This window comes from Haliaeetus leucocephalus, unplaced genomic scaffold, assembly GCF_000737465.1.
Source record: "Haliaeetus leucocephalus isolate CR32 unplaced genomic scaffold, Haliaeetus_leucocephalus-4.0 Scaffold1, whole genome shotgun sequence".
Taxonomy (NCBI): domain Eukaryota; kingdom Metazoa; phylum Chordata; class Aves; order Accipitriformes; family Accipitridae; genus Haliaeetus; species Haliaeetus leucocephalus.
In genome coordinates, this window is record NW_010972437.1 from 17777452 (window position 1) to 17801752 (window position 24301).

A 24301-nucleotide genomic window follows, 5' to 3' on the forward strand; every position below is an offset into this window, starting at 1 on the left:
GCAGCTGATTGGAGAATTGGTGTAGGGAAATTTTTGGGGTACTGCAGAGGCAGGTGGGCAAATCTGGTTGGGGAACATCTATGGCCTGGTTTGGTTTTGCTGAGAAAATCAATGCTGATGGAGAACAGGGTGCTAGGGCTGGCACAGAGCCGGTGGAGGGGTTGTCCCCAGGATGTGTGACTGTAGTGGGGGGACACCAGGCTCTACCATCCTAGGGCAGTGTGAGACAATGCAGAAGGGCCAGGCACACGCCCCAGACCCAGCAGCTCCCTGTAAAGACCGGCCATTGGACCCACCCTGGCTGGTTCTGCCGCATCCAGCATCCACCCCCCACCCCCTCCTCCCACCTCTGTACCATCCCTGTCCCCACCGTGGGCTGGCCCTGCTCACCCCCCCCTTTTTACCGGGACTGGAAGGGGGGTGGCCAGGACCTGGCCAAATCCAACATCTGCAGGAGACTTGCTAAATCCCCACCTGAGTCATGGTTCTGGCGCGGGGCTCCCCTGCAGCTCAGCTCTGCACTCAGGACAGGGCTGGCCGGGGTGGGGAGCAGGATGAGCATCCCACCCCTCTGGGGATGGGAGGTCACAGCAGAGCCTGAACCCCACGTGGCAAAGGTTGGGGGGTCCCAGGGGCCGCCAAATCGAGCTGGATGCTGATCCTCCACCTTTCCATGGGGCAGCAAGCCCCTAGATGGGGTGGCTGTCATCCGTTGGTTCCCCAGGAGGGTGAGCATCTTGTGGGGTACATCTTCCCTAGTGGGGTCAAATCCTGCCCCACTTATCTGGGGCTGAGGCTGCCCAGGAGGGCAAGCCAGGCTGTGCAGACGTGGAGAGCCAAATGGGCCAGGCCAGAGCTGTTAAATCCATCGCCAGAGCTGCCGGCAGGCTGCTGCTCTCCCCCCGCGGCTGGATCCTGCTCTCCCCCCGCGGCTGGATCCGTCCTCTGGCCGGGCTCGGCGGGGAGGGGAGCCGCTGGCTCTCCTCTCCCCTTTGCCAGCTGACTAAAGCTGAAGGAATCCGCTTCCCCCTCCCCATCCCGCCCCTCTCTGCTGCTCTCTGCTCCGGCCGCAGCAAGGTAAGGGCTTGGCGGGGTGGGTGTTTTGGGGGGCAGCAGGGACCTGGCTGGGCTGGATGGGGATCCACGGGGAGTGTCTCCCCCTTGCTTCTGGTTATTCCCCATGGGAGAAATGCTAGAGCATCTACGGGCTTGGCTAGACATTTCGGCTGGAGCGTGGCTGCTCCCAGGGCAGGGTCTATCCTCTGACCTGGTATTTGGGGTTGTGATGTGGGGGGGTGATGGAGTTTGGTCCCACTGGGACTGGGAACCAGGCAGGGCTGGGATGCAGGGAGAGAGGGACAGGCTGGTGGAAGCTCAGCCCCTTCTCTTCCCCCTTTAAACCTTCCTTGAAGTCAAAGGCTGCTGGAGTGCCTGTGCGTGGTGCTGGGGCTGTCCCAGGGCAAAAAATAAAAAGGCAGAGAAGCAAGCAAACCTTGGAGGTTTGGGGAGGATGCTGACTTGGCGTGTGCCACTATCTGGGAGCAAACAGGGCTGTGAGTCAGGGGGCCGTCTGGAAACGCTGCTCTCATCCCCTGCCGTCATCCACGGGGGTGTGGGAAATGCATGATTTGGGGGATTAGAGTGGAGGGAGCCTTGCATTTTGCTGAGTGTGTTGGATCAATGAAGGAGTGGAAGCTTGAGCGTGGGTTCAAGCAGGGGCCCAGACATAGGGGGGCTTGCCGTTACCTGGACCAGCAAATCGTCAGCACCATCCCAGCACGGATTTTGCCTGGAATGGAGTAGCGTGGTTGCAGGCAGCTCTGGGGTGGACGGGATCCGTGCCGTGCCTCCTGCCATGGGACAGGGTGGCACGTGCCGTCCCGAAACCAGTGCTGGCGTGTCCATGCCGTGCCATGGTGCTGGTGGGGCAGGGAAGGGGGGTTGTGAGAACAGGTCGGGTTTGGTGCTGGCGGGGTCGGTGGCTCAGCGATGGCGGGTTTCCACTCCTCTTTGGCTGCGTATTTATTTAAGATGGAGAAAGTCGAGTGTCCAGCAAGACATTTGGGTTTGCAGACCCGGCTGGGTTACAGCATCACATGTGGCCTGAAAGGACATCCCCAACCCGAATGTGTCACTGCTTTTTGGGGACAGGTGTGACGTGCCCACAGGACCCGGGCAGGGCCGGGGGTCTCCAGCCTGGGGGGGTGTCACCCAGTGGGGTGATGCTCAGCACCCGGAGCGGGGTGGATAGTCTGTCCAGCGGGGTCCGTCCGTCTGTCTGTCGTGCCTAGGAAACAGTTAACGCGGCGCAGCCCTGCCTGTGGAGGAAGTAGTTAATATTCATAGCTAGGAACTGTCTGTCCGGCTGTCCTCCCTCCCTGGTGGCTCTCGCCCTCCCCGCACGTCGCTGGGGTTAACCCGGGCTGGGGCTTCGGCTTGGTCGGCCCCCGGCCGCCTTCCCCGCGCCTCTCCCCTTCCCCTCCCGCTCGCCCCTGTGTGGTCCGGGGAGCGCGACCGCACCTCCTCGCCTCCAGCCCATCTCCTGCCTCTGCCGCCTTCGTCTCCTCCATCCTCCCCCCCGGCACCCCGTGTCCCGGGGGTACCCCGTACCTGAGCGCCTCCGGCCCCCCGCTGCCGTCGGGGTGCCCCCCTCGCTGGCCCCGCGGGGCGCTGGGGAGGGAGTAGCTCCCTCTGCGAGAGGGAAAGCAAAGCCAAAGGGACAAACGCCAACCACAGCCAGCTCCGGGCTGTCAGCTCCTGTCCTGGACGGACACACGGAGCCGGCCGCGGACGCCGGCCGAGCTGCCACCGCACCAGGTTCCCCTGGAAGGCTCTGGTGCTGGAAGGGGCGAAGGAAAGGGATTTTGCTGCCCGCTCCTTCTCTTCGCCTGGGACCTTTTCTTCCCCGTCCCCTTTGGTAAGTCCTGACTTTGCTTTTCTTTGAGCTGGATGGGATGGGGGAAAGGGCTGCTGGTGGGTGGGGAATTCATGGCCGTGGTTACCCACGGCTCAGGGCTTGGGGTTACTTCTTGCCATCATATCTGGGTATGGGATGAAACCTGAGCTGGGGGGCTGAGCTCTTCCCCATGGGACTCAGTCCGCATCCTTCCTCCTACAAAGGGTCCCGGGACCCCAGGATCTTCCCTGCTGGCTGATGCTCCAGAGATGCCCTGGGACCAGGGCTCTGGGTGGTGGGGAGTGGAGGCAGCAGGTGGGATGCTGCTGGGGGCAGGACCAGGGGAGACACGGTGGTGCCCCATTCTTATCCTCTGCACCAGTGCAGAGCCCCAGCCAGGATTCCGTGGTGGTGCACGATGCTGTATGGTGCACACCCCACTGGGCATGAGGTGGATGGCTGGGATTTTGGGGATGCGAGCTGACCCCCCTCCGCCTTCCCCTTGTCACACGTGCCCTGGACCAGTTTTTCTCCCAGGCATAGCTGCAGGGTGCTGGGGAGGGAGAGGGCAGAGTGTTGCCCTGCCAGGGCAGCGAGCCTGGCAGCAGGGGTAGGACCAGGCTGGGCTCAGCGCTTCCTCCAGCCGCCTCTCTACAGCCAGAGCAGATAGAGCCGGAGCAAAGCTGTGTCGGGGGCTGAGCCCTGGGCAAACCCAACCCATGCTGGGATGGCACAGCCTGCCAGACTGGAGCTGCCCTGACCTTCAGGGACGAAATCTGACCTTGCTGGGAGCTGCAAACACTTAGCAAACAGGGGCCTGGGAGCCTGCTGCTTTGGGAATGGCTGCTTTAGCTAAGGCAGCCTGTCCCCCCTTCCCTTGGTCTTTTTTGGGGGATTTTATCCAACTTCTCAGGTGAAAAACAATAGACAGTCATGTCAGTGATAGCGTGGTCCAGGGGTGGTGGAGGGGGCCTGGGAGTGTTGGGAAATAGCAGGATTTGGCTCTTGGCATCAGAGCCCAAGGGGTGTGTGGGGACAAGGACAGGGTGGGCAGTCAGGTGTCGGGCAGAGCAGCTGTGGGACAAAGGCTCTCGGCTGATGGCAGAGGTGTCACAGCCCCTTCCTTGCTTGCTACCCTGGTACCACTCTTGGGGTCGGGGCCACCAGATCCCCCATGTCCCTGCCTGGCCAGAGGGTCTGGGAAAGGTGGGACAGGGCACTTGGGGCTTTCTGGCTCTGCTGTGAACCACGTCGTGCCCCATCCTGACCCTGCTTCGAGACATTTCTCCCAGTTGTGGGGTGGTGCCCAGCCCACAGTCTAATTAAAGCCTTTCCCATCTATTTTCTCCCTTGGCGCCACGTGCTTTCATTTATATTTATTTATTCCCCTTTCCTTTCTATTCCTCTGCCCTATTTATCCCAGCCCCCACCCTGGCTCTTGCCCTGTTTCCTGGGACTGGCCAGCACCCATCACTGCCATCAGACAGGAGGGCTGGGCCTTTTCCCCAGCTCCAGGCGATGTCTTAGCCTCTCCGGCATTGGCGCTGCCCCTGGACATGCTGCTTTTTCCTTTCTTCTTCCATGGGAAAGGATTCCCTCCCTCTCTCCCCCTTTTCTCCTGTACGGGAAGTGTTGCGGAGTCAAACGCTGCTGATTCCTGGCTGCACCGGCTGGATGAAGGAGCTCTGAGTCTCAAGAAGAAATTGTGGACCCCCATCCTCATCCTTTCCCGCACCAAGTACCCAGAGAGGAGCTTGCTGTGTGGTTCTGGGGCATCTTCAAGCCAATGGGGGGCTTTGGGGCTTGGCTGCGTCCTTGGGATGCTGCTTGCAGGGATTTGGGAGTGGAAAATCAGCAGCTAGGAGGGGGGCCCTGACTTGGTAGGACTTGTGCTGGGTGTTATTGCCCCTCTCTGATTTATGGCGAGGGGATTTGGTGGTGCAGGAGCTACCCGGGGCACGGGTGCGGTGGTGTGGGACTGGTTAAGCCGTCCCGGCTCAGGGCTGGCTTTCGGAAGTGTTTTGCTCGCAGATAGGAGCGCTCTGATTTCACACTATCGCGTTAGGGCCGTCTTCCGTCCCTGAGTCAGCCGCCTGGCCCCCTGCCAGGGAAGAGTCATTTTTTCCTCCAAAAGAAAGTGTTTAACACTGCTCGCGGGCCCTTCCAGGAAACCTCAGTGGGGAGCTGGAAAAGCAGGAGTCTGCAGCCTAGCCGGTGCTGTGCACACTCTGGTGGGGGGGACACACAGCTTGGGGGCTGTCCCCATTGCTCTCTTGGTGGCCAGGGTCCCTCTGTGTCCCCAAAATCTGGCTGCCCCATTTGGAAAGATTTAAAGGGCACAGCTGGTTGTGGTGTTGGGACTTCCAGGGGTGGTGGGATCTGGGGGGCTCTGAGCTGGGGTGCAGGGTTGCTGGTGGTGATGCTGCTGTGCCCTGGCTGCACCCTGGCTGTTGAGTGGAGCTGGCTGCTTGCACCAGCCTGGAATCACAGTGCCGGGGTGCTCAGTGCCTCTCCGGAGAGGAGATGTTTGGGGTTGGGCAGAGGCGCTGCCTGTGTGGGAGCTTTGGGGCAGCATCGGGCTGCAAGGATAGGTCTGGGGCAGCTCCACCCGGCCTGAGAGAGGGAAGGGGAAGGACAGAAAGGGTGGGAGCCTGTCTGTAGCCAGGGAAGAAAATGTCAAGGATGGGCGGCTGGCTGGATCCGTGCATCATCTGGGAGGAGAGTGGGCAGGGAGAGGGAAGGTGGGTCTGTGGTTCATCTGTCCTTCACCCGTGGGCTGAGTACATCCATCCAGCTGGAGACATGCAGAGCTATGAGGCCAGATCCTGAGATCCTGACTGCCTCCGCCCATCGTCCTATGGCCAGTGGTGCATCTCCCCCACCCTCCCCGTTTGCCTCCCCGGTGCCGCGTGGCCCTTTGGGGCCAGCTGAGCCTTGCGGAGCAGCGATGGCCGACTGTGTGGGCAGCCCCAGCCCTCGCCAGCCATGGAGGGGAATTGCCAGGAACAATGTCTGGAACTGGGAACGGGGGGGATATTTGGTGAAACCCAGTGGAGCAGGCAGTGCTTGCAGGGCAGGGCAGGACAGCATGCGGAGTGGGGGCTGTAGGGGCATGGGGATGGGGGGGGTCTGGCTCCAGTGTCTCTGCATGGTGGCGCCCGTGGGATTGCGGAGGGTGCCGAGGAGACGGCGATGCTGGTCATTAAGCGTTCCGGCGGCACGGAAGAGATCGAAACCACCGGCTAATGGGACCCATTAGCTCCGTGCAGAGAGCCAGCAATTGATCTGGGGTCTCGTGTTCATTTCTCCCCTTGCAGAGGTTGGGCACACGCAAGGGCCCCTGGATGGGAGCCTCTACGCTAAAGTGAAGAAGAAAGACTCCCTCCACGGCAGCACCGGCGCCGTCAACACCGCTCGCCTCCCGCTCTCGGCAGCACCCAACCACGTTGAGCACACGCTCTCGGTGAGCAGTGACTCGGGCAACTCCACCGCCTCCACCAAGACTGACCGGACCGATGAACCGGGGGTGCCCGGGGCGCCCAGTGGCCAGGCGGTGCTGAGCCCCGAGGAGAAGCGGGAGCTGGATCGTCTCCTCGTTGGCTTCGGCTTGGAAAGCGCGCCGCCCATGCACAACCACGTGCCCGGCCCCATACCGGCGCGCCTGCCCGCCATGCCAGGCCGCCACGTGGTGCCGGCTCAGGTGCACGTCAACGGGAATGCCGCGGCGCTGGTGGCGGAGCGGGAGACGGATATCTTGGATGACGAGCTGCCCAACCAGGATGGGCACAGCGTGGGAAGCCTGGGCACGCTCTCCTCTTTGGATGGCACCACCACCGCTAGTGAGGCCGGCTACCAGGAGGCACCCCGGGTGGGCAGCCTCTCCTCCCTGCCCAACGGCCCCTCAAGCTGCAACGGGGCTGAGAAGCTACTGAAGGAGGGGCTGTACGATGGTGAGCCGCTCTCCAACGGCGGCTACCCCTACAACAACCAGAACGCCCTGATGGGCCACCACCTCCGTGACCCACTGCCTTCCTTGCGGCCTTCAGCATCCACTCAGGACCACCTGGCCGGCTACCCGCAGCGCCCGCCAGGCTCCCATGCACCGGGCTGGCTCCAGCCCCAGCCGCTGCCCAGCTCCCAGCCCTACTTGTATGGCTACGACCCCCCCGGCACCTACCGCTCCCGGTCCTTCCCGGCAGTGGACACAGCCAAGTACGACACGACCCCGGCGCTGCCCCAAGCCCCGACTCGCAGCACCAGCAGCCGGGAGGCCGTGCAGAGGGGCTTGAATTCCTGGCAGCAGCAAGGAGGGAGCCGGCCGCCTTCCCGGCTGCAGGAGGGTGGCATGGAGAGCCACAGCCCCAGCATCTCCAGCTGCAGCCCCCAGCCCAGCCCGCTGCAGCCAGTGCCGCCACACAGCCACAGCATGCCTGAATTCCCCCGGGCGCCTTCCCGCCGGGAGATCGAGCAGTCCATTGAAGCCCTCGATGTCCTCATGCTGGACCTCGCACCCACCGTCCACAAGTCACAGAGCGTGCCCGCCACCTCCCGCCAGGACAAGCCGGGAGGACCCCTGCTCTCCTCCCTCTCTGCCCAGCCTGTCACTGGTCTCTATGCCCGGCCGGCTCCACAGGTGGCCCAGCCAAGGTCCTTCGGCACCTCCGTGAGCCCTGTGGTCTCCGAGCCTGGGGGCAAAGCCTGTTCTCCCAGGGAGCCGGACTATGGGGTGCACGAGTACCGGGAAACCTATTTGCCCTACAGTTACCAGCAGGCACCGGTGCCGGAGCCGAGGAGCTACAGCCAGGCCCCAGCTGGAGCACCGATGGGCATCCTCCCGCTCAGCACCTCCTACAGCCCCGTGGGGTCTCAGCAGCTCCTCATCTCCTCCCCGCCTTCCCCCACCGTCCCAGCACAAACCCAGATGCCCCCCAAGGGACTGGAGAGCTATGAAGACCTGTCGAGGTCGGCAGAAGAGCCCTTGAATCTGGAGGGCCTGGTGGCCCACAGGGTGGCAGGTAGGATGCTTTGATTCCTTGGGGGGGGGGGGGGGGGGGGGCCGCGATGCCCAGGAAAACTGGAGCCCGCGGTGGTGGCGTGCATGGTGGAGCCAGGGATGGGAGATGCGGCGACTCCTCGTCCGTGCCGGATCCGGGCTTGGGACTGAGCCACCCGCCGTGGGGGCATGCCGGGCAAGGGGGCAGCCTGTGCCACTCTCCTTTGCCGAGAACCCCCCTTGTAGCTCGCCGTCTGCAGCAGCATCGCTCAGAGGTGGGGAGAAGGGGTGGCCGAGGGGGTCGGGCCCCCCCATCCTCACCGCTTTGGGGTGTGGGGCTGGTCTGTCCCCTGCAGCAGACCTGCTTCCTGCGTCCCGGGGGGATTTCTCCCTTTCAGGGAGAATATGGCCCAATTTGGGAAGATGTTTTCAGCTCTGGCTGAGGGTGTCCTGCCTGGACCCCGCCTTGGACATGATGCTCTCCTTGCCTGGAGCGTGCTCTGGTGTAAGGTCCCAGGAGAGCATTTGCCTTGTATTTAACATAGCTGGGCTCCTCCCTGGTTTCAGTCCCTGCTTTCCCTGCAGTGTGCTGGGCTTGGTGCTTGGACCTTCTCCCCGGTGCTTGGACCTCCTCCCCAGGCAGCCGGGGTGCTGCCGGAGCAGGGGTGCCAGGGTGCAGGCTGGCAGCAGCCTTTCTGCCCTGGTGGCCCAACCAGCTTGGCCCTGGGTGGTTTGAAGCTTGACCTGGCCTTGGGGCAATGATCAGGGGCTGGGAAGGCATTTCCCAGCCCTGCCAGAGGGGTTTGGTGCAATGCTTGGCTGGGTGCAGCACCAAGCATCAGTGCTGTGGCTACATGAAGGCTTTTGCTCCGTGCCACAGAGGGGAAACAGTGTCTTCTGACTCCCTGCCCTCCCACGGCTCTGGCCCTGACTCTGGGGCTTTGGGGACGCAGAGGGTCCCAGCCCCGCAGGAAGGAGGTGCTGTGGCCCTGCGGCAGCTCAGTGCCCTCCCTCCCTACTGCTTCGGCTGCAGTTGTTGAATTGTGGAGCAACATTTGGGAAGGGTTCGGGGCTGCGGCCAGGCTGGGGGCCAGCTCGTGATGCTGGGGCTTGGCAGCTCCAACCCTTCCAGCTCTGCGCTCAGTCCAGAAACTCACCCGGCATTAGAGGGAGGGGGAAAAGGCTTGGCTGGAAAAATCCAACAGCATCAACCTTCCAGGCGTGGGGGCTGAGTCACTGCGGCACTGGGGTGGGGGGCAGGAGGGGTGCCAGTGGCAGGGAGGGGTGGACGGTGGAGATGTTGAGGGCAGTTTGCATCCTTCCGAACCCAACTTCAGTGATCCAGGCCAGATCCACAGAGGGACTCAGGGCTTGTGCGGAGGGTTTAAACAAACCCAAGGACACATGGATGCCCAAACCATGTTGTATGTCTGGACTGAATATTATAAGGACCAGATCCTCCCCCCCAACCATGGTGGGGGAGAAAATGGGATGAAAAGTGGAGAGCCTTTGGTAGAGGAGGAGCAGTATTTGCAGTGGGTGGGAAATGGATGTTTGATAGTGTCTACCAAAAATGCATCCCCTGCAACCCTGGGGTCAGGTCCTCAAGGCTGGGTTGGGGTCACTCTCATCTCCAAGCAGCCGCTGGGCTTCCCAGGAAAGAGAGGCATCCCAGGGACGGTCCCCAGCCCACGGCCACCTGTCTCTGCTGGAGCTGGGCTGTCTGTGCCGAGGCGGGGACAGCGCGGGCAGGCAGCCTGACCTCCGGCGGGAACAAGGTGTCCTGAAGCTGGCGCCGGGAGGGGACGGCTGATGGGGACAGTGGGGCATGGACGGGTTTGTTTACATTCCCTGCTGCTATAAATTGCCTGCGTGTCCCGGCACAGCGATGAGGAGCATCTCACACCTCCTCCATGCCCTGCAGGGAGCACTCCTGTTCCCGCTTCCTGCTGGTGATGGAGGGGACCGCGCTGGTGTCCCCAGCGCCTCCCTGCAGAGAGGAGCTGGTCCTGCCATCCTTCAAGTCCCCATCATCTCCCAGTGAGGCATCTGGGGCCATCTCTTCTTGTCCCAGCCCTGGGCATCCCATGATGGAGGGGACCTGCATGGTGCCATCCACAAGGGGACAGTGATGGGCATTTATGGCATTGCCCAAGGCCACGTGTGGCTGGGAGCCACCACTGATTTCCCATGTGGGTTTAAGCAATGCCTGGAGCCAGGCAATTTAGGTGATAGGAAAGCAGCTCCAAGGTGGGTCTGAGCTTCCTTGGACCCCAGTCTCATCTTTTGGAGCCCATCTAATATTTTCTCTTGTTTTCTCTCTCTGTCTCCCTATTGTATCTCGTGACATTTGTCTTGTCTTGCCCCTTCCTCTCCCCATGGGGGACTGTGTCTGTCCCGTGTGACCTCCTACCCTCCTTGCACCCCCTGTCCTGGTACGCTGGCAGAGTACAACGCCAAGCTCAGGGACCTCAACAAGAGCACCAAAGCCCCCCGTCCTCCTCTGAACCAGCAACGGTCCTCCTCCTTCTCCGGTTTGTTCATTCTACCTCCCTCCTTCCTAGTCCTCCTTCCTTCCCCATCCATCCTTCTCCTTCCATCCCTCTCCTCCCTCCTTCCTTCTCATCCTTCCTTCCTTTTCCCTTCTCTCTTCTCACTCCTTCCCCCTCATCTCTCCTTCCTCCCCTATCTCTGCATGCTGAGTGCTCTGTGTGTTGCATGGATGTGGGATGGAGGGAAGCTTGGGAGACCCTCCCCATGCAAGCTTGATCCCCTTTCTCAGCATGGCAATACTTAGGGCATCCCTTGACCTCCTCCGGTGATGGGGAAGCCCCTGGCCCTGGGTGCAGACTCCCCTGCCCACACTTGATTTTGCATCTCATCCAAGCCTGGCACTGCTCTCTGGTGGAGTTTCATTGCTGGGCCAGATCTGGACCCTTGCTCCAGCCCCTCTGAGCTTTGCCCTGGCTGTGGCTTATGCCTTGGGGAGGCAAGGGCTGGGGTGCAGCTCCACAGACCCCAGGTTCAGCCAGTTCCCAGCCTGGCAGGGTCTCACCTGCCTCCATCCTGGGGTCCCCATGGGTCGGTCTGCAGCCAGGGGATATGGGCCGTGGAGGCTGGATTTTAGGCAATGTGACTTTTGCTCTGGGCGACGGGTGCTGGGGACCCGCTTGGTTTGCACCCACTTGTCCCGAGGTGAGCAGGAGGAGAGGGATGGAGAGGGGCTGGGGGCAAAGAGTGGGCTGGGGAGTCACCAGCTTTCTGGGTGACCTTTCTCTCCCTGCTGGCACTTTGGGTTTCTCCCCAGGAGGACCAAAGAGGTTTGAACCCTCCCAGTCCTTGATGCAGAGTAAGGTATCTTGTTGTGCCTGTTTGCGGTGATCAGGCTTGGAGGTGGGGGTCTGTGCCCGGTGGGACAGGGTGAGTTGGGCTCTGGCAGAGAGCAGTACAGGGCAACGTCTGCTGCTGTTCCTCATGCAGGCAGGGAGTGAGTTTGCATCTCTTTTCCCTGGGCGTAGTGTGTCCTGGTCTGGCTTTAACTGCAGGGTGCCGCATCCCGAGGGCCATGGGAGGCTGCTTTGCCCTCTCCTCTCTACTGTGGGGGTATTGCCCAGCTCTTGCCTGACAGTAGCTCCAGCATCTCTTGCCCAAAAAGCAGCTGCCTCCTGATTTGGCCTAGAAACCTGACTCCCCAGCCATAAAACCACCTAGGTTTAAATCCCTCCTGTTTCCTCCTCCCCTGGCTGTTGTGCTCCTGCCCTTCCCCAGCCCTAGAGCTGTGCTGAGTCGAAGGGCAGGACCTTGCTGGGGGAGGGTTGTTGCCAGGTTAGGGAGTTAAATGGGTAGGAGAAGGGGTGGCAGTGCCAAAGGTGGTGGGGGTGACGGTGGGGAGCAGGTTGCAGGCTGCTGTTCCCCCTTTGTGATGGGAACCCCACCCCGCGCCCCGAGGCTGGCAGGGCATCCTTGGGGGGCTGGTGGTGGTACTGTGGCTAAGGGAGGCTGTATGTCTGCTGAGGGGGCACAGCGAGTGAGGGAAAGGAGAGTTTGTTTTTCAAGCGTACTTTCCAGCCCATAAATCACCCAGGGGGTCGAGAGAGCCGTGCTTAAAGCCTGGGTTTCCTCCAGGCTTTGCTCCGGGCGGCCCGTGAAGTTTCCCACTCTCCGCTCCCGAACAATGAGTCCCTTTTTTCCCCTCTCCTCCCTCCCCTCCCTGCGGCCCCGGCCGCTTTCCATGTCTGGGGAATGGAGCAGCCAAAGCCCGGTGAGCTCCTGGGTGTCCCGATGGGCCAGATCCAGCACCCTGTGGCTGGTTGACGTGCAGCCCTGGGGATGAAGCTGGGGGTCCCACGCTGCAGATGTGTGATGTGCACTGACAGCTGAGCTTGGGTGAGCTGCTCTTTTTGCCTCCCAAATGGAAAATGCAAAGTGAGGCAGGCATACATGACTTGGAGCCAGTCACTGCCTCTCTGCAGTGCTCAGTCACTCCAGCTCACTTTGGGATGGGCCAAGGGGTGCTCCCAGTGATGCTCTTGCAGCATGCAGGATACCCCACAGTGCACAAAGTGGAAGGATAAAAAGAAAATACAAGAGTTTGCTTTATTTTTCCCCAACATTTTGTTTCTCCCTATGCTCACAACTCAGGGTTTCATTCCCTTAAAGTGAAGAGCAGGGCAAAAGATATAGGGTGGCCCTATACGATGCTGCCCATGCCTGCAGGGCAGCTTCCCAGGGACCCACTCCATTCCCTGTCCCCTCCACGGGCCTTTTTAATGGCCATCCCCCACGCCGGCGAGCACCTGCAGAAGGGATCGGGAGTTGTGTTTCAAAGCCGCTCTTAGTGGAATTTTCCAGGCTGCCTCCGCGGCTGGAGCCAGCCCCGTTGGCTCACGTCCCCCGCCTCGCAGCCCGGCCGCCTCTCCCCCCCCCACCCCGAGCCGCGATTTTATTGTTGTTGCCATTTACTGGGCTGATTATTTAGAAATGCACCCAGGCCACCTCCCGCGCTCCCAGCCCTTTCTCCGCTCCCAGCCCTTTCCCCGGGGCCAGGAAAGCTCCGGTGAGGGTGCCGGAGTGGTGAAGAAGGGAGGTCAGCGGGTGTGAGGCGTGGGTCCCGCACGGAGCCCCGGGGAGCGAGGGGAAGCAGCTGATGACTGGTTTTCCTCCGCCAGCCCGTGGGAAAGGAGTTGGTGTTTGAAAAGTGCATTTCCTGGAGCGTGATGCTGGCCTCTTTCTTTTTTTTCTTTTTTTTTTTCCTTTTTCTCTTTTTTTTTTTTCTCCTTTTTCTCTTTTTATTTTTCCCCCAATGTGCTGGCCAGGGGCCGTGTGAGTGCTCTCTGGCTCCATGGAAAAGGTGGAGGGGATGGTGCTGTCACCTCTGCTAGTGGGGCTGAAACCAGGGGTCACCCCACTGTTGTGTGGGTCCCAGGGAGGAGTGGGAGTGCTGCGGGGCTCTGAGCTGCACCCGTGATGCTCTGCACGCTTCCGCTGCACTGAACCCACCACCATCATCCCTAATTAACCCCTTTGTCAGGTGAGACAGGGTGAAGAGTGTGTTTGGGCTCCACTGGGTGCTGGGAGAGTTGCGGTTGCACCCCTCATCCCAGCCCCCCACGCCTCCCCTGCCCTGTGCTGGCTTTGTCCTCATTCCTGGGCTTTATCCCAGCCCACGGGGATCACCACTGGGATATACCAGACCCTGACAGCCTGGAGAAACCCATTCTCCCGCAGTAACTTGCTTGCTCCCTTCTTCCCCCAAGGCTACGGGCACCAGTGGCTGATGGCACTGGGGTCTGGGAAGAAGGTTTAGGGGGAGATGGAGAAGAGATGCTGATCTCCCCTTTTAGGAAGGCTTCATGCTGGGGGTAGGAGATCAGCAGTGGTTTGCTGGGGTTCCCTGCACCATCCGTCTGTTGGGGTCCTTCCTCCCAACCCGGTGCTCCGTCTGCCTTTTTCCACTGCTGTGGTAGAAGCCGCATCCAGCTACGTGACCAGGGAAGCAGCCGAATGCAGCTGCCCTGGTGCTGGGGGATTCAGCCCTTTTGCACTGTGACACTGTCGGGAGGTCCTGGTCCTCCCCAGCTCTGTGGGGCTGGGCTGCTCTCAGGATGCTCATGCCCCTCGCACCCGCTGCTGGGGGTTGTTGTCCCTGAGCCCAGGTCTCATGGTGCTTGGGAGGGCTAGTGCAGCAATCCAGCCACTAGCCACAACCCTGCCTTGCTTTATTGCTTGGCCCCAGGCCACCATTGTAAGATATATCTGCTCCAGTTCAAAACTGGCTGTGCTGGTCTGGGGGTTAGATGCAGGTGAGTGCTGAAGCTGCCATCTCCGCTGGGCAGAGCTTCTCTGTGGCACACAGCCCTGGAGAGACCGCTCAGATTGGCCCCGAAGCATCTCCTGCTGGTCCCCATCTTGGCCAGCGGCTCCTCAACCACCTCCCACCCTGTGCTTGCCCCCTCAGGGGTGCAGTCCCGGGAGAAGCCCCCGGAGGAGAGTGCCGTCCCTGCCCGCAAGCGGACCCCCAGTGACAGCCACTATGAGAAGAGCTCACCGGAGCCCAGCTCGCCGCGCAGCCCCACCGTCCTCTCGCCTGAGGTGGTCAGCACCATCGCGGCCAACCCTGGAGGGAGGCCCAAAGAGGTTCGTTGGGGTGGAGGGTGTGCTGGAGTGGGGGGGAGGCTGATGGGGCAGATGCCTCCGGGGAGGGAGAAGGCTTGGAGGGGGGTATGGGACTTTTAGCGTCCGCAGCATCCCAGAGGGTTGGGGGTCAATGGTGCTTTTTGTGGTGGTGGTGGTTGTTAGCAGGGAGGAGGTAGAAACCTTCTCTTTGCCCCCTCTGCTCCCTCCTCGGGGTGTCCTGGAGGTTTCTGCCCATCATAGGGGACTGACCCTTTCTCCTGCTCTCCCCAGCCTCACCTCCACAGCTACAAGGAAGCCTTTGAAGAGATAGAGGGTGCCTCCCCTACCAGCCCACCCTCCAGCGGCGGTGAGATTTCTCCCCCCACCCCAGCCTTCCCTGTCTCGCCACAAACCCCTTACTCCAACCCCTGTAAGTGCCGCGGCTCCGGGAGGCAGAGGGGCTCAGTGGGTGGCTCTCGGCAAGCCAGAAATTTGCCAAGGGTCAGACAGCTCCGGGCTCCAGACACCCACCGCCACATTAATCACTCCTCTCCATCCTCCTCTCTCCTCTGCATCCCACCACTCCATGCTGCCATCAGCATCCCTCTGCCAATAGCATCCCATGCTCGGCACCCTCCTGTTGGCTTTTTCCCACCCTCCACTCATTGGGGCGTTTCTTGGATGGGATCCCAAGGTGGGATAAGGAGAGAGGCAGGGTCTGAGACAGCATCCTTTTACCCCATCCTGGTCCTGCACCTCCCCATCTTTCCTACTGGCATGGCAAGAAGGGCAGCGAGGCTGCGATAGCAGGCGAGTGGTGGGGAGGCAGGAGGGACTGAAGACCGGGAGGGGGCTCGGGGCAGACCCTTGCACGCTGTGCCACTTCTCGCTCACTGTTTCCAGGGCAGGAGGGGAAAAGGCTGGGAGATGCCAGCCCTTTGCATGCAGTTTGTCTACGCTCCTCCGGTGCAGCATGCCTCCTTTCTGACTAACCCTAACTGTGCAGTTGCGGTGGGTTTGTGTGGACCTGGTTTATGTGATCGGCTTGAGCAATGAACCCCAATGAGCAGCCTCATGTCGGCACAACATGAGTCAGGCTGGACCAGTGCAACGGAGCAGCCTGTCAACTGGGAAACCCATCAAAAAAGACAGCAGCCCCCCCCCCGCCCTCCCCCAAAACACTTTTGTAGCCTGGATGCTGAGGGATGCCCTAGGGCTGGGCATGCTCAGGCTGGGCACAGCCACCTCTGATGCCACATCCTAGTCCCAGTGGGGCTGCCTGCCCCCTGTAGCTCAGCCCATGGGGCTCAAGGCTGTTTCCTTCTGCTCTCTTGCTGTTCTTCCCCTGCAACACACTGGCGTTTGAGCCCCATCTCATGGGAAGCAGTGACTGGAGTGTGGGAGCATCTCTGGGGCATTTGGCAGCTCGGAAATAGCCCTGTTGTTCCAGGGGACCTGGAGAGCTTGGTCCCAGGGCAGCAGCTCCTTGGCAGTGGGACAGTGGCTCCTTTTGGGGGATGAGTCACTTGCGGAGGTGACGGGGACATGGCCTGGAGGCAGTGCTTCTTATCCAGTGCCAGCTGGGGAGGCCTGGGAAGTTTGAAGCTGCAGCTTGCAGGCTTTGCTAAAATTCCCACTGGGGGGGATGCAGGAGCGATTCCCCTCCATGGGGAGATGGTGGTCCTGGGGGAATTCCCAGCCCCGGAGGACCCCGCTGCTCATCAGCCAACAGAGGCGTGAGCTGACATTGTGGCTTGCACCCGACCAGATGTGGGGAAATCAGACACCCGCCAGGGAAGGCGATGCCCTCTCAGTTTCCCAGGGGCTCGGCTGCTCCAGCCCCAGGCTGCTGGGGGCACCTGGCCTCCAGGTGAGGGTCTGGCTTTCCTCTGGAGCTCCCACCACCCGCTGCCTCCCAGCCTCGCCGTGGGCCCTGTGCTCATGCCACCAGTTGGGGATGTTCAAACGCTGATGGAAGGATGTGCCCTCCAGTCCCTCTTGCTGGAGATGAGACCCTGGGGAGATGCAGCATCAGGGAGATGGGTCAGGGGGCAGGAGGGGAGAGGAGGTGCAGTCAGCTCAGGGAGGTCCACCCTGCCCCATGAAACCCTGCCACCCCACACTGCCAGTGCATCCATGCCATAGCCATACATACATACGGGGTTCCTCCTGCTATGTACGTATAGGCCCAGAGGTACAGACCTCATGTGTGCATTGCCACCCCTCGGGGAACATGCTCACACCCCCGTCGAGCTGGTATGGAGGGTGGGGGTTTTTTGGCAGTCCTGCTGCACTTTTCGCGGGGGTGATGAGCTGCTGTGGGACAGCCTGGTCCCAGCTCAGCCAGATGTGGGGATCAGCAGGGTGGGGTTAAGGTTTAGGAGAGCTGGGTTGGGGGGATGGCTGCTCACGCAGGAGCAATGAAGGACGCTTCATGCCTATGGTGGGACCATTCCCTTATGGGGATGGTGCTGGGAGATGGGGTCTGGGCCTGTCCTGGTGGGATTTGCCCCCTTTCTCCATCCTGCTAGCCCTGTGATGGGGCAGGCTGCTTGTTCCTGGGCACCTCCCACCCTGTACCCTCTCCCAGATGGAGAGAGGGATCGGTGCCCTTCCCCGGGACGTTGCTTCATATGAGGGCATCTCCTCTTCCCGGCAGCCCCCAACTGCAGCCGGTGGGTGGGATGGGTCATGGGGGCTCTGAACACCTGGGCAGCTCCAGCCTTTCTGAAGCTTCACCTCCCACCCTTCCACTAACGCTCTTGTGTCCCCCATGCTGACAGTGCGTTCTCCCCCCGGCCTGGCCAAGACCCCGCTCTCAGCACTGGGGCTGAAACCCCACAACCCGGCCGAGATCCTGCTGCATCCGGTGGGAGGTGAGTGCAGGCATGGGGGCTGCTGGCGGTTTTTGGGGCGGGGGGTGTGTGCAACTGTGAGGATACCCCTGGAAGGGTCTCCTGGCTGGAGAAGGCACTTCTGTCTCCCTTTTTGGGCCAGTTGGCCCTGGGGTCCTTGTCATCTCCTGTGGGAACTATGGGACTGTGTGAGGGTTGGGGGGATGTTGGTGCTGCCCTGGGGGGCTCAGCCCAGCAGGGTCTTCAGTGGTGAAGGCTGGAAAACCCCAGGGTCTTGCCTCCTGCACAGCCCCATATTCTTCCCTCCTCACCTCCTCCATCCCTTCTCTCCCCCAGCACAGCTGGAGAGGGTTTGCTCTCTGGGAGCCAAGCTGGAACAGTATCCAGAGCCCTCTCCATCCTGGAGAGTGATCCCCGGGTGCAAAGCCCTAGCTGTCCTGGGGACATGTCCCAGAGCAGCCTGCTGAGCCAGACCTCGCTGCTCCCCAGTACCTAGGTCCCCTTCCTGGGCCATTTTAGGGCTGAGTGTAACTTCCCCAAAACCCAGCTGAGCCTGGGGGGCACAGCTTGGCTGAGGCCACCCAGTGAGGCCCTTCTCGCTCTGCCCTCAAGGACAAGCTGATGCTTTTTTGGTGCTTGCCGGGCTTCTCAGAGCAGCCCTTCGTGGTGGCTCCCTGCTGGGCGGTTCCCTCTGCCCTGCCCAAAACCAGCCTCCTGGGTTTTGGACATCATCTCTGGGATGCCCAGGTGGACCCTGGGGGTGTCCAAGGCCAGGGCTCCAGTTTGGGGCACAGTGTCTGGGAGGTGTGGGGCTCTCCTTTGCAGTCTCTGCCCCTGCCTGAGCAAGACAAAGCTGCTTAACTCTGATTTCTCTTTCTTTCTGTCTTGCATCTCCCTTCTTCCTCCTCTTCCTGCTCCCATTGTTCCCCTGCCCCTCCATCTCAGAGCTAGAAGGGGAGGCGGGCGGTGACTCTGAAGAAGGTAAGAAGGGCTTTTCTTTTTCTGTCTCTCTCTTTGCCGCTCATACCCACTGTGCCAGCAGCCTTCCCTTGCACTGGCCCCCAGGGATGTAGGAGCCTGAGTCTTGCCTGTCCTGCTCCCTTTTGAGGAGGGGACCATCAAGCCTTGTGTCGTGGTTGGATTCCCCGATGTCCAAATTGGACCTGGAGGTCTGTCATGTTGGGTGGTCATCGTCCATGGGGGTTGAGACCTCTTTGTTGGTGCGTGGCATCCTTGCCAGTGGCATGCCAGGGATGCTGGCACGCTGTGTTTGAATGAGCCTGGTGGGGGGCTGGGAGCAGCAGCCCCGGCTTTGGGCTCCTGCCCGCCCCTTCTGGCTTTGCCACTGCCGTTTGGAGTGAAAATAAACCAAAGTGCAGCACAAAAGGTCAGCAGGCGCAGAGGCCACCAGCGTGCTGCTGGCTCAGCCGGCTGGATAGCGGCACAGTGCCGGCAGCCGGTGCGCATCCTCTGCTGGCAGGGAGGCTGCCCAAATTCCTCCCACCTCACCCATCCCTGGACTTTGCCTCTCTGGGGATGCTGAGGATGGGGCTGAGCTGGGACGTCAGCTCAGGATTGGCTGTGCTGATGGAGGAGGTACTGCAGGCTCTGGGGTGGCATGTCTCCTGGGGGGACAGGGGCTTTGGGAGCCGCTGTGATTCCCCGGAGTGCTGCCTGCTATCAGATGGTAGTTGGGTGGTTTTGCTCTCTTCTTTAATGAAACTTTGGGCCCTCGGGGCTGGGATGGGGAACGGTGCATTCAAGATGGGTTTTGGGGAGGGCATGTGTCTTCTTGGCGAGTTTGCGACACTTCCCACGGCCCCTGCAGCCATCAGCGTTTCTTCCTGGGAGTTCCTCAAAATGCACATAACCCAAACCTGAACATTGTGTAATATTGGAGAAAGTGTTTCCTTGAAGAAAATGTTCTGCTTCCAGAGCTGATTTTTCAGCAATGGCTTCTTGGGTACATTAAAAGAAGAAAACCTGGGATAAAATCAGGCTTTTCACTCCTAAGTACCCCTCCAGCTTTACCATTTCTGTCCAACTTTAAGCCTCCAAAGACCCAAACATCACCTCTCCTCTCCTTCCCACCAAACCTTCAGGAGCTCAAGCTGCACTGTTTCTCTGTTCCTGTGGCACTCCAGCTGCTTGCATGATGGTTGACCCAGAGCAAGGATGTCCGGTGACCCTGCGCTGGCTGGGCTGAGTGGCCAGCACCAGCCCCTTGCCCTACTTCATCGTCTCTGATAGCGTGATGGTTTTTGGGGGTTGAATCTGCAGTCCTGAGAAGGGACCGGTGTTTTGGCTTGACAAAACTTTGGCTTAGCACCCTCAGCACCCAGCTGCACACCCCACGAGGATCCCTGCCCCTGTGGGCTCTGCTCAGCAGATCCCAGCCTGCATGGCCAGGCTGCGCCTGGGGCCAGAGGATGCTCTGGCAGCACAGGAGCTCGGGGCTTGGCTGCCACCTCTGAGGAGGCTTTAAAACAGCCCAGTGCAGTTGCGGCATTGGGAGATTTCTGGCCGGAGCGCAGCCCTGCTCGGATTCAGGATTCCCGAACGACTGCCCACCTCCCTGCTGACTCACAGCCTCTCTATTCTCCCACTGTCTTCCCATCTCTGGAGCCTCTTCCAAGAAAACACCAAGAGGCAAGGTTGGATTTTTCAGCCTAAAAAAATCCTGCCTGAAAATTCCTGGATTTTTTTTCTTTCTTCTTTATTCCCGATATTGAACCAAACGACTCGAACATGTGCCCGTGGTCACACACCTCGCTGTGGCACACATAGGCCATCCCCCCTCCCGGAGGCCCCTTGGCTCCTGCCTCGCTTCAGCCCCCACCTTTGCAGGAGGGGCTGGCATTTTTGCAGCCCTTTGGTCTTAACCTCTTGCAGGCTGACTCATATGTACTGTCTGGATAATTTTAGTCTGGGGTGGGGAGCTGGGGGGGAAAAGTGAGTAGCTGTGAAATTAATTTAATTACCTAAGCAGCGATGAGTTTCTTGCAGCTGCCCTGGGCGTCCTCCTGGGCAATGCCTCATCCCTGTCACTCAGTCTCACATGTCCTGCCTCAGATGCTGGTACCCAGTCTGTGTTGAGGTCCTCGGTTTTGGCTCTGATCTTTCCTGGGGTGGTTGAGCAGGGCTGGGCAGGGAGATCAGCCCAAGGGATGGACTCCTCCTCCCCTGTCTGCAAGCAGATGGGGCACAGAGATGCTGTGGGGGAAGGAGGGCGACCCATGACAGTCTTTTTCCTTGCAACCCCCTGGTCCGGCACGGAACGTGGAGCTGTGTATTGGTGTTGCTGGCTGTGAGTGAGCCAGCTTGCTGGCAGGCTTAGCCAGAGCCCGGCTGTTATGACTAATAATAATAATAATAATGTTTGTCATGCTAATTACTACTGTGGAGGTGCCTCGGGCATGGCCAGCCTGGAGCCAGGGACCTGCAAGGATGCCCGGCCCATAGAGTTTGACGCCAGTGGGTCTCACTTAGGGCGTTGTGCCCCAGCATGGAGGCAGTCAGTGGCATGTGCCAGCCGAGGTGTGACATGGCTGGGGGGGGATGGGTCTGAAGCTGCAGCCCCTTCCTCCAGTGTGGCTTTTGGGGGGGGCCTGGGGGCTGCAGGGGCTATTGTAAGGATGGGGACCAGCCTGGATGGAGCAGGAGGCGGGGGGGGAAGGGAGGAGGGAGGGCTGAGTCTGGTGGCTGCTGTGGCTGGTGACGGCCAGCCCAGCCCGCTGCTCCTGGCACGGGACAGCTCGGCGGCTCCAAAGGAAAATTGCTTTTCTTGGTCGTGCTCGTGGGCTCTGGTTTCAAGGCGGGTTGGGAGTGAGAATGTTGGATGCTGCAGTGGAAATAGCTGGAGCTGCTCTCTGGTCTGCTGCTGGAGATGGCTGGCAGAGGTGGGCTGTGCAGGCCAGGGACTGCAGGGCATCGTCATCAGTCCCGCGTGAGTCATCACAGGCTGGGCAGAGTCACCAGCTCTATTTTTAGGAGCTGGAGATGAGCAGGGAGCACAACGTGTGCTGTGTGGCATCCTGGGCAGAGAGGGACGCTGACTCAGAGCAGGGTGGAGGGGCTGTGGCATGGGAAGGGACCGTGGTCTGCATGCTCTGGTCCCCTCAGGGAAAGGGGTGGGCACGACCCTCCTCTCTGTGCCCTCGCTGGGGTCTTCAGCATCCCTGGGAGCAACCTAAAGACCCAGATGACCCAGACGTGTTTTTTCACAGACCCTGGGGGAAGAGGGACAGGGGAAATGTGCAGCTGGAGGAGCTCAGCTCAAGCACCTTCAGTGGCTGAAATGGGAATGCTGGGACAGGCATGGCCCCCTTTCATGCGGGCTGTGGGCTCATCCGTTTCCCCTTCTCTTTTGCTGCAGAGCCCAGGAGCTACGTCGAGTCGGTGGCCCGCACGGCCACAATGGGCAAGGGAGGGAGCCCGCCCACCACCCAGCCTGGAGGCCCGGAGGTGCCTGCCAGGAATGGCACCTTCACCAACTCCTTCACTGCCCCCAGCCCCGTCTCCACCAGCAGCCCCATTCACAGCGTGGATGGGTAAGGCAGTGGGTGCAGGTCCTGGGGGCTGGTGGGGCTGGGGCCGAACCCAAACCCTGCCTGGTGCACAGGCTTGCTCCCACATTGAAATTGCCTTTGCAAGGACCCCTCTCTCCCCATGCAGGATTTGGGGGTTCACGGCCAACCACACGGCTCACTGCCCTGAGGACACAAAGCTGGGTCACTGGTGATCATTTGGTGGTCACTGGACCTCAGCAACATCTTGCTAGGAACCCGGCCCCTGGGGCCCCTGTGCTAACCCCTAGCCCTGGGTTAGGCTGAGCATGGGTCCCCTGTTGTGTGATGGAGCCATACTCCCTGTCCCCTCTCCACCCTGCCCATGAGGTGTCCTGCACCAGCCCAGCCTGGCAAGACTTGCAGGAAGGAACGAATTGGGCGTTTTGCTGGGAGAGGAGCTGAAAAAGGCTGTGTCTCCCAGAAAGTCATATTTTGAGAGGAAACTGGGATGCATGGTGGAACTAAAGCTGCCTCTAGTTGCTTTCATGCAGCTAGCAGGACCTGTCCCACTGTTGCTTCTGAACAACCGAGCAGCTTGTTGCCACTGTGCCTCAGTTTCCCTGTGCACTACTCGCAGGAGGGTGCCAGCCAGCAGCAGGAATGAGCAGTGGAGCTGAATTCTCCTTTTCCTCATCTCTCCTCAGGGCCTCCCTCCGCAGCTACCCATCGGAGGGCAGCCCCCATGGCACGGTTACGCCTCCCCACACCTTGGCCGAGCCTGTTTACCGGTCGCCTGTTGGCTCGCAGATGCCCTCTGCTCACAGCAGCTACCAAAATTCGTCTCCATCTTCCTTTACAATGGTCCAAGGTGGGGTCCCGGGCTCGGTGTACGCCAGCCCTGACTACCCCGATGGCCGAGCCACCCTCCAGCCGGACCCCCAAGCTCGGCCGCAGCCACAGGTCAATGTGGTGGGGGTCCACGTCCTGCCGGGGAGCCCCCGCACCCTGCACCGGACAGTGGCTACCAACACGCCGCCCAGCCCTGGTTTTGGGCGAAGAGCCGTCAACCCCAGCATAAGTGGCGCTCCCGGCAGCCCAGGGCTAGGCAGGCATGCTGTGACGGCCCACGGCAACTTGGTGGCCACACCGGGGAGCCCCAGCCTGGCCAGGCATCAAGCCACAGCGGCCGTCCCCCCCAGCAGCCCCCTGTACGGCTACCCCAGCCCAGAGGAGAGGCGCCCGACGCTGTCTCGGCAGAGCAGCTCCTCCGGCTACCAGCCTCCTTCCACGCCGTCCTTCCCCGTCTCACCGGCGTACTACCCCGGCACAAGCACGCCGCACTCCTCCTCTCCGGACTCGGCCGCCTACCGCCAGGGCAGCCCCACGCCTCAGCCTGCGCTGCCCGAGAAGCGTCGGATGTCGGCCGGGGACCGCTCCAACAGCCTCCCCAACTATGCCACCATCAACGGCAAGGCATCCTCGCCCCTCTCCAGCGGCATGTCCAGTCCCAGCGGTGGAAGCGTCGTCACCTTCTCCCACACCCTGCCAGACTTCTCCAAGTTCTCCATGCCAGGTAAGTGATGCCCTTGGAGGTCCCCGTGTCCCCCTGCCCTGCCCAGGGCTTTCCCCTCCTCCTCCTCAATGGCTGCCGGTCAAAGGGTTGCAGCTGTGTCCTGATTTACCCCTCCTGTCCATCCGCAAACCAGCGGCACCGCTGGGGCTCGGGCCATTTCCTGCACTTTCTGGTAAATCCAAACAGGAAAAGCACCGACCTGGCATCGCTGGCGTAAACAGCGCCCAGAATTGTGTATGGGGAGATCAAAGTGCCCGGAGGCGGCTTTTCTCTGCCGTGGGGATGCGCTGACCTCCCGGCCCTGTTCCCGGCAGGCTTTACCCCACCGGGACGCTGCTGCAGCGCTGCCTCCTCGTTTCAAATGGTGCGCTGTGCCCCGGGTGCCGCTGCGCCTGGAACGCCTTCGCGCCTTTGCCGGCTCCCGTTACGGGACACCTCCGTGACGTCAAGATTAGGCCGATAGGACCAGGGGAATAAAGCCGCGGGGCAGCAGTGGCTCCGGCTGCCGGGCCGGTTTCGCTGCTGAGTGGGTAGCCCTTTGTGGGCACACTGGCGCCTGCCCTGGCCCTGTGACTCGCTGTGGCTGGGGACCTTTCCCAGTGGGGAAGCATGAGCAATTAAAACCTGTAACAATTAGTGAGCGGGCTGGGCAAGGGAGCGAGCCCCCCGCCTCTTCGAAGGCGACCAGATTGCAGAGGGCTGATAACATGTCTCCAGCAGAGATGCTATCCCGCCCTCTGGGTTGTTTGCTCGGTTGTTTTTGGAAAGCAGGTGGTTGGAAACGTTGCCTGAGCAAAGTGTCAGCTTCATGGCCAGAGGACCGGCTCCCATCACGGCTGTGCCACTGATGGGCACTGAGAA

The 24301-nt window shown here is 61.0% G+C and overlaps 1 protein-coding gene across 1 annotated transcript in view; it reads left to right on the top strand.

The window, feature by feature from the left end:
• Positions 1–24301, top strand: part of TNS1 (tensin 1) — a 39405-nt gene that overhangs the window by 10036 nt on the left and 5068 nt on the right. The window contains exons 14-19 of the mRNA XM_010568337.1: positions 6214–7911; positions 14347–14525; positions 14796–14871; positions 17288–17380; positions 21735–21909; positions 22572–23440. Coding sequence (XP_010566639.1) covers positions 6214–7911; positions 14347–14525; positions 14796–14871; positions 17288–17380; positions 21735–21909; positions 22572–23440 — 3090 coding nt within the window. The remainder of the gene's footprint in view (positions 1–6213; positions 7912–14346; positions 14526–14795; positions 14872–17287; positions 17381–21734; positions 21910–22571; positions 23441–24301) is intronic.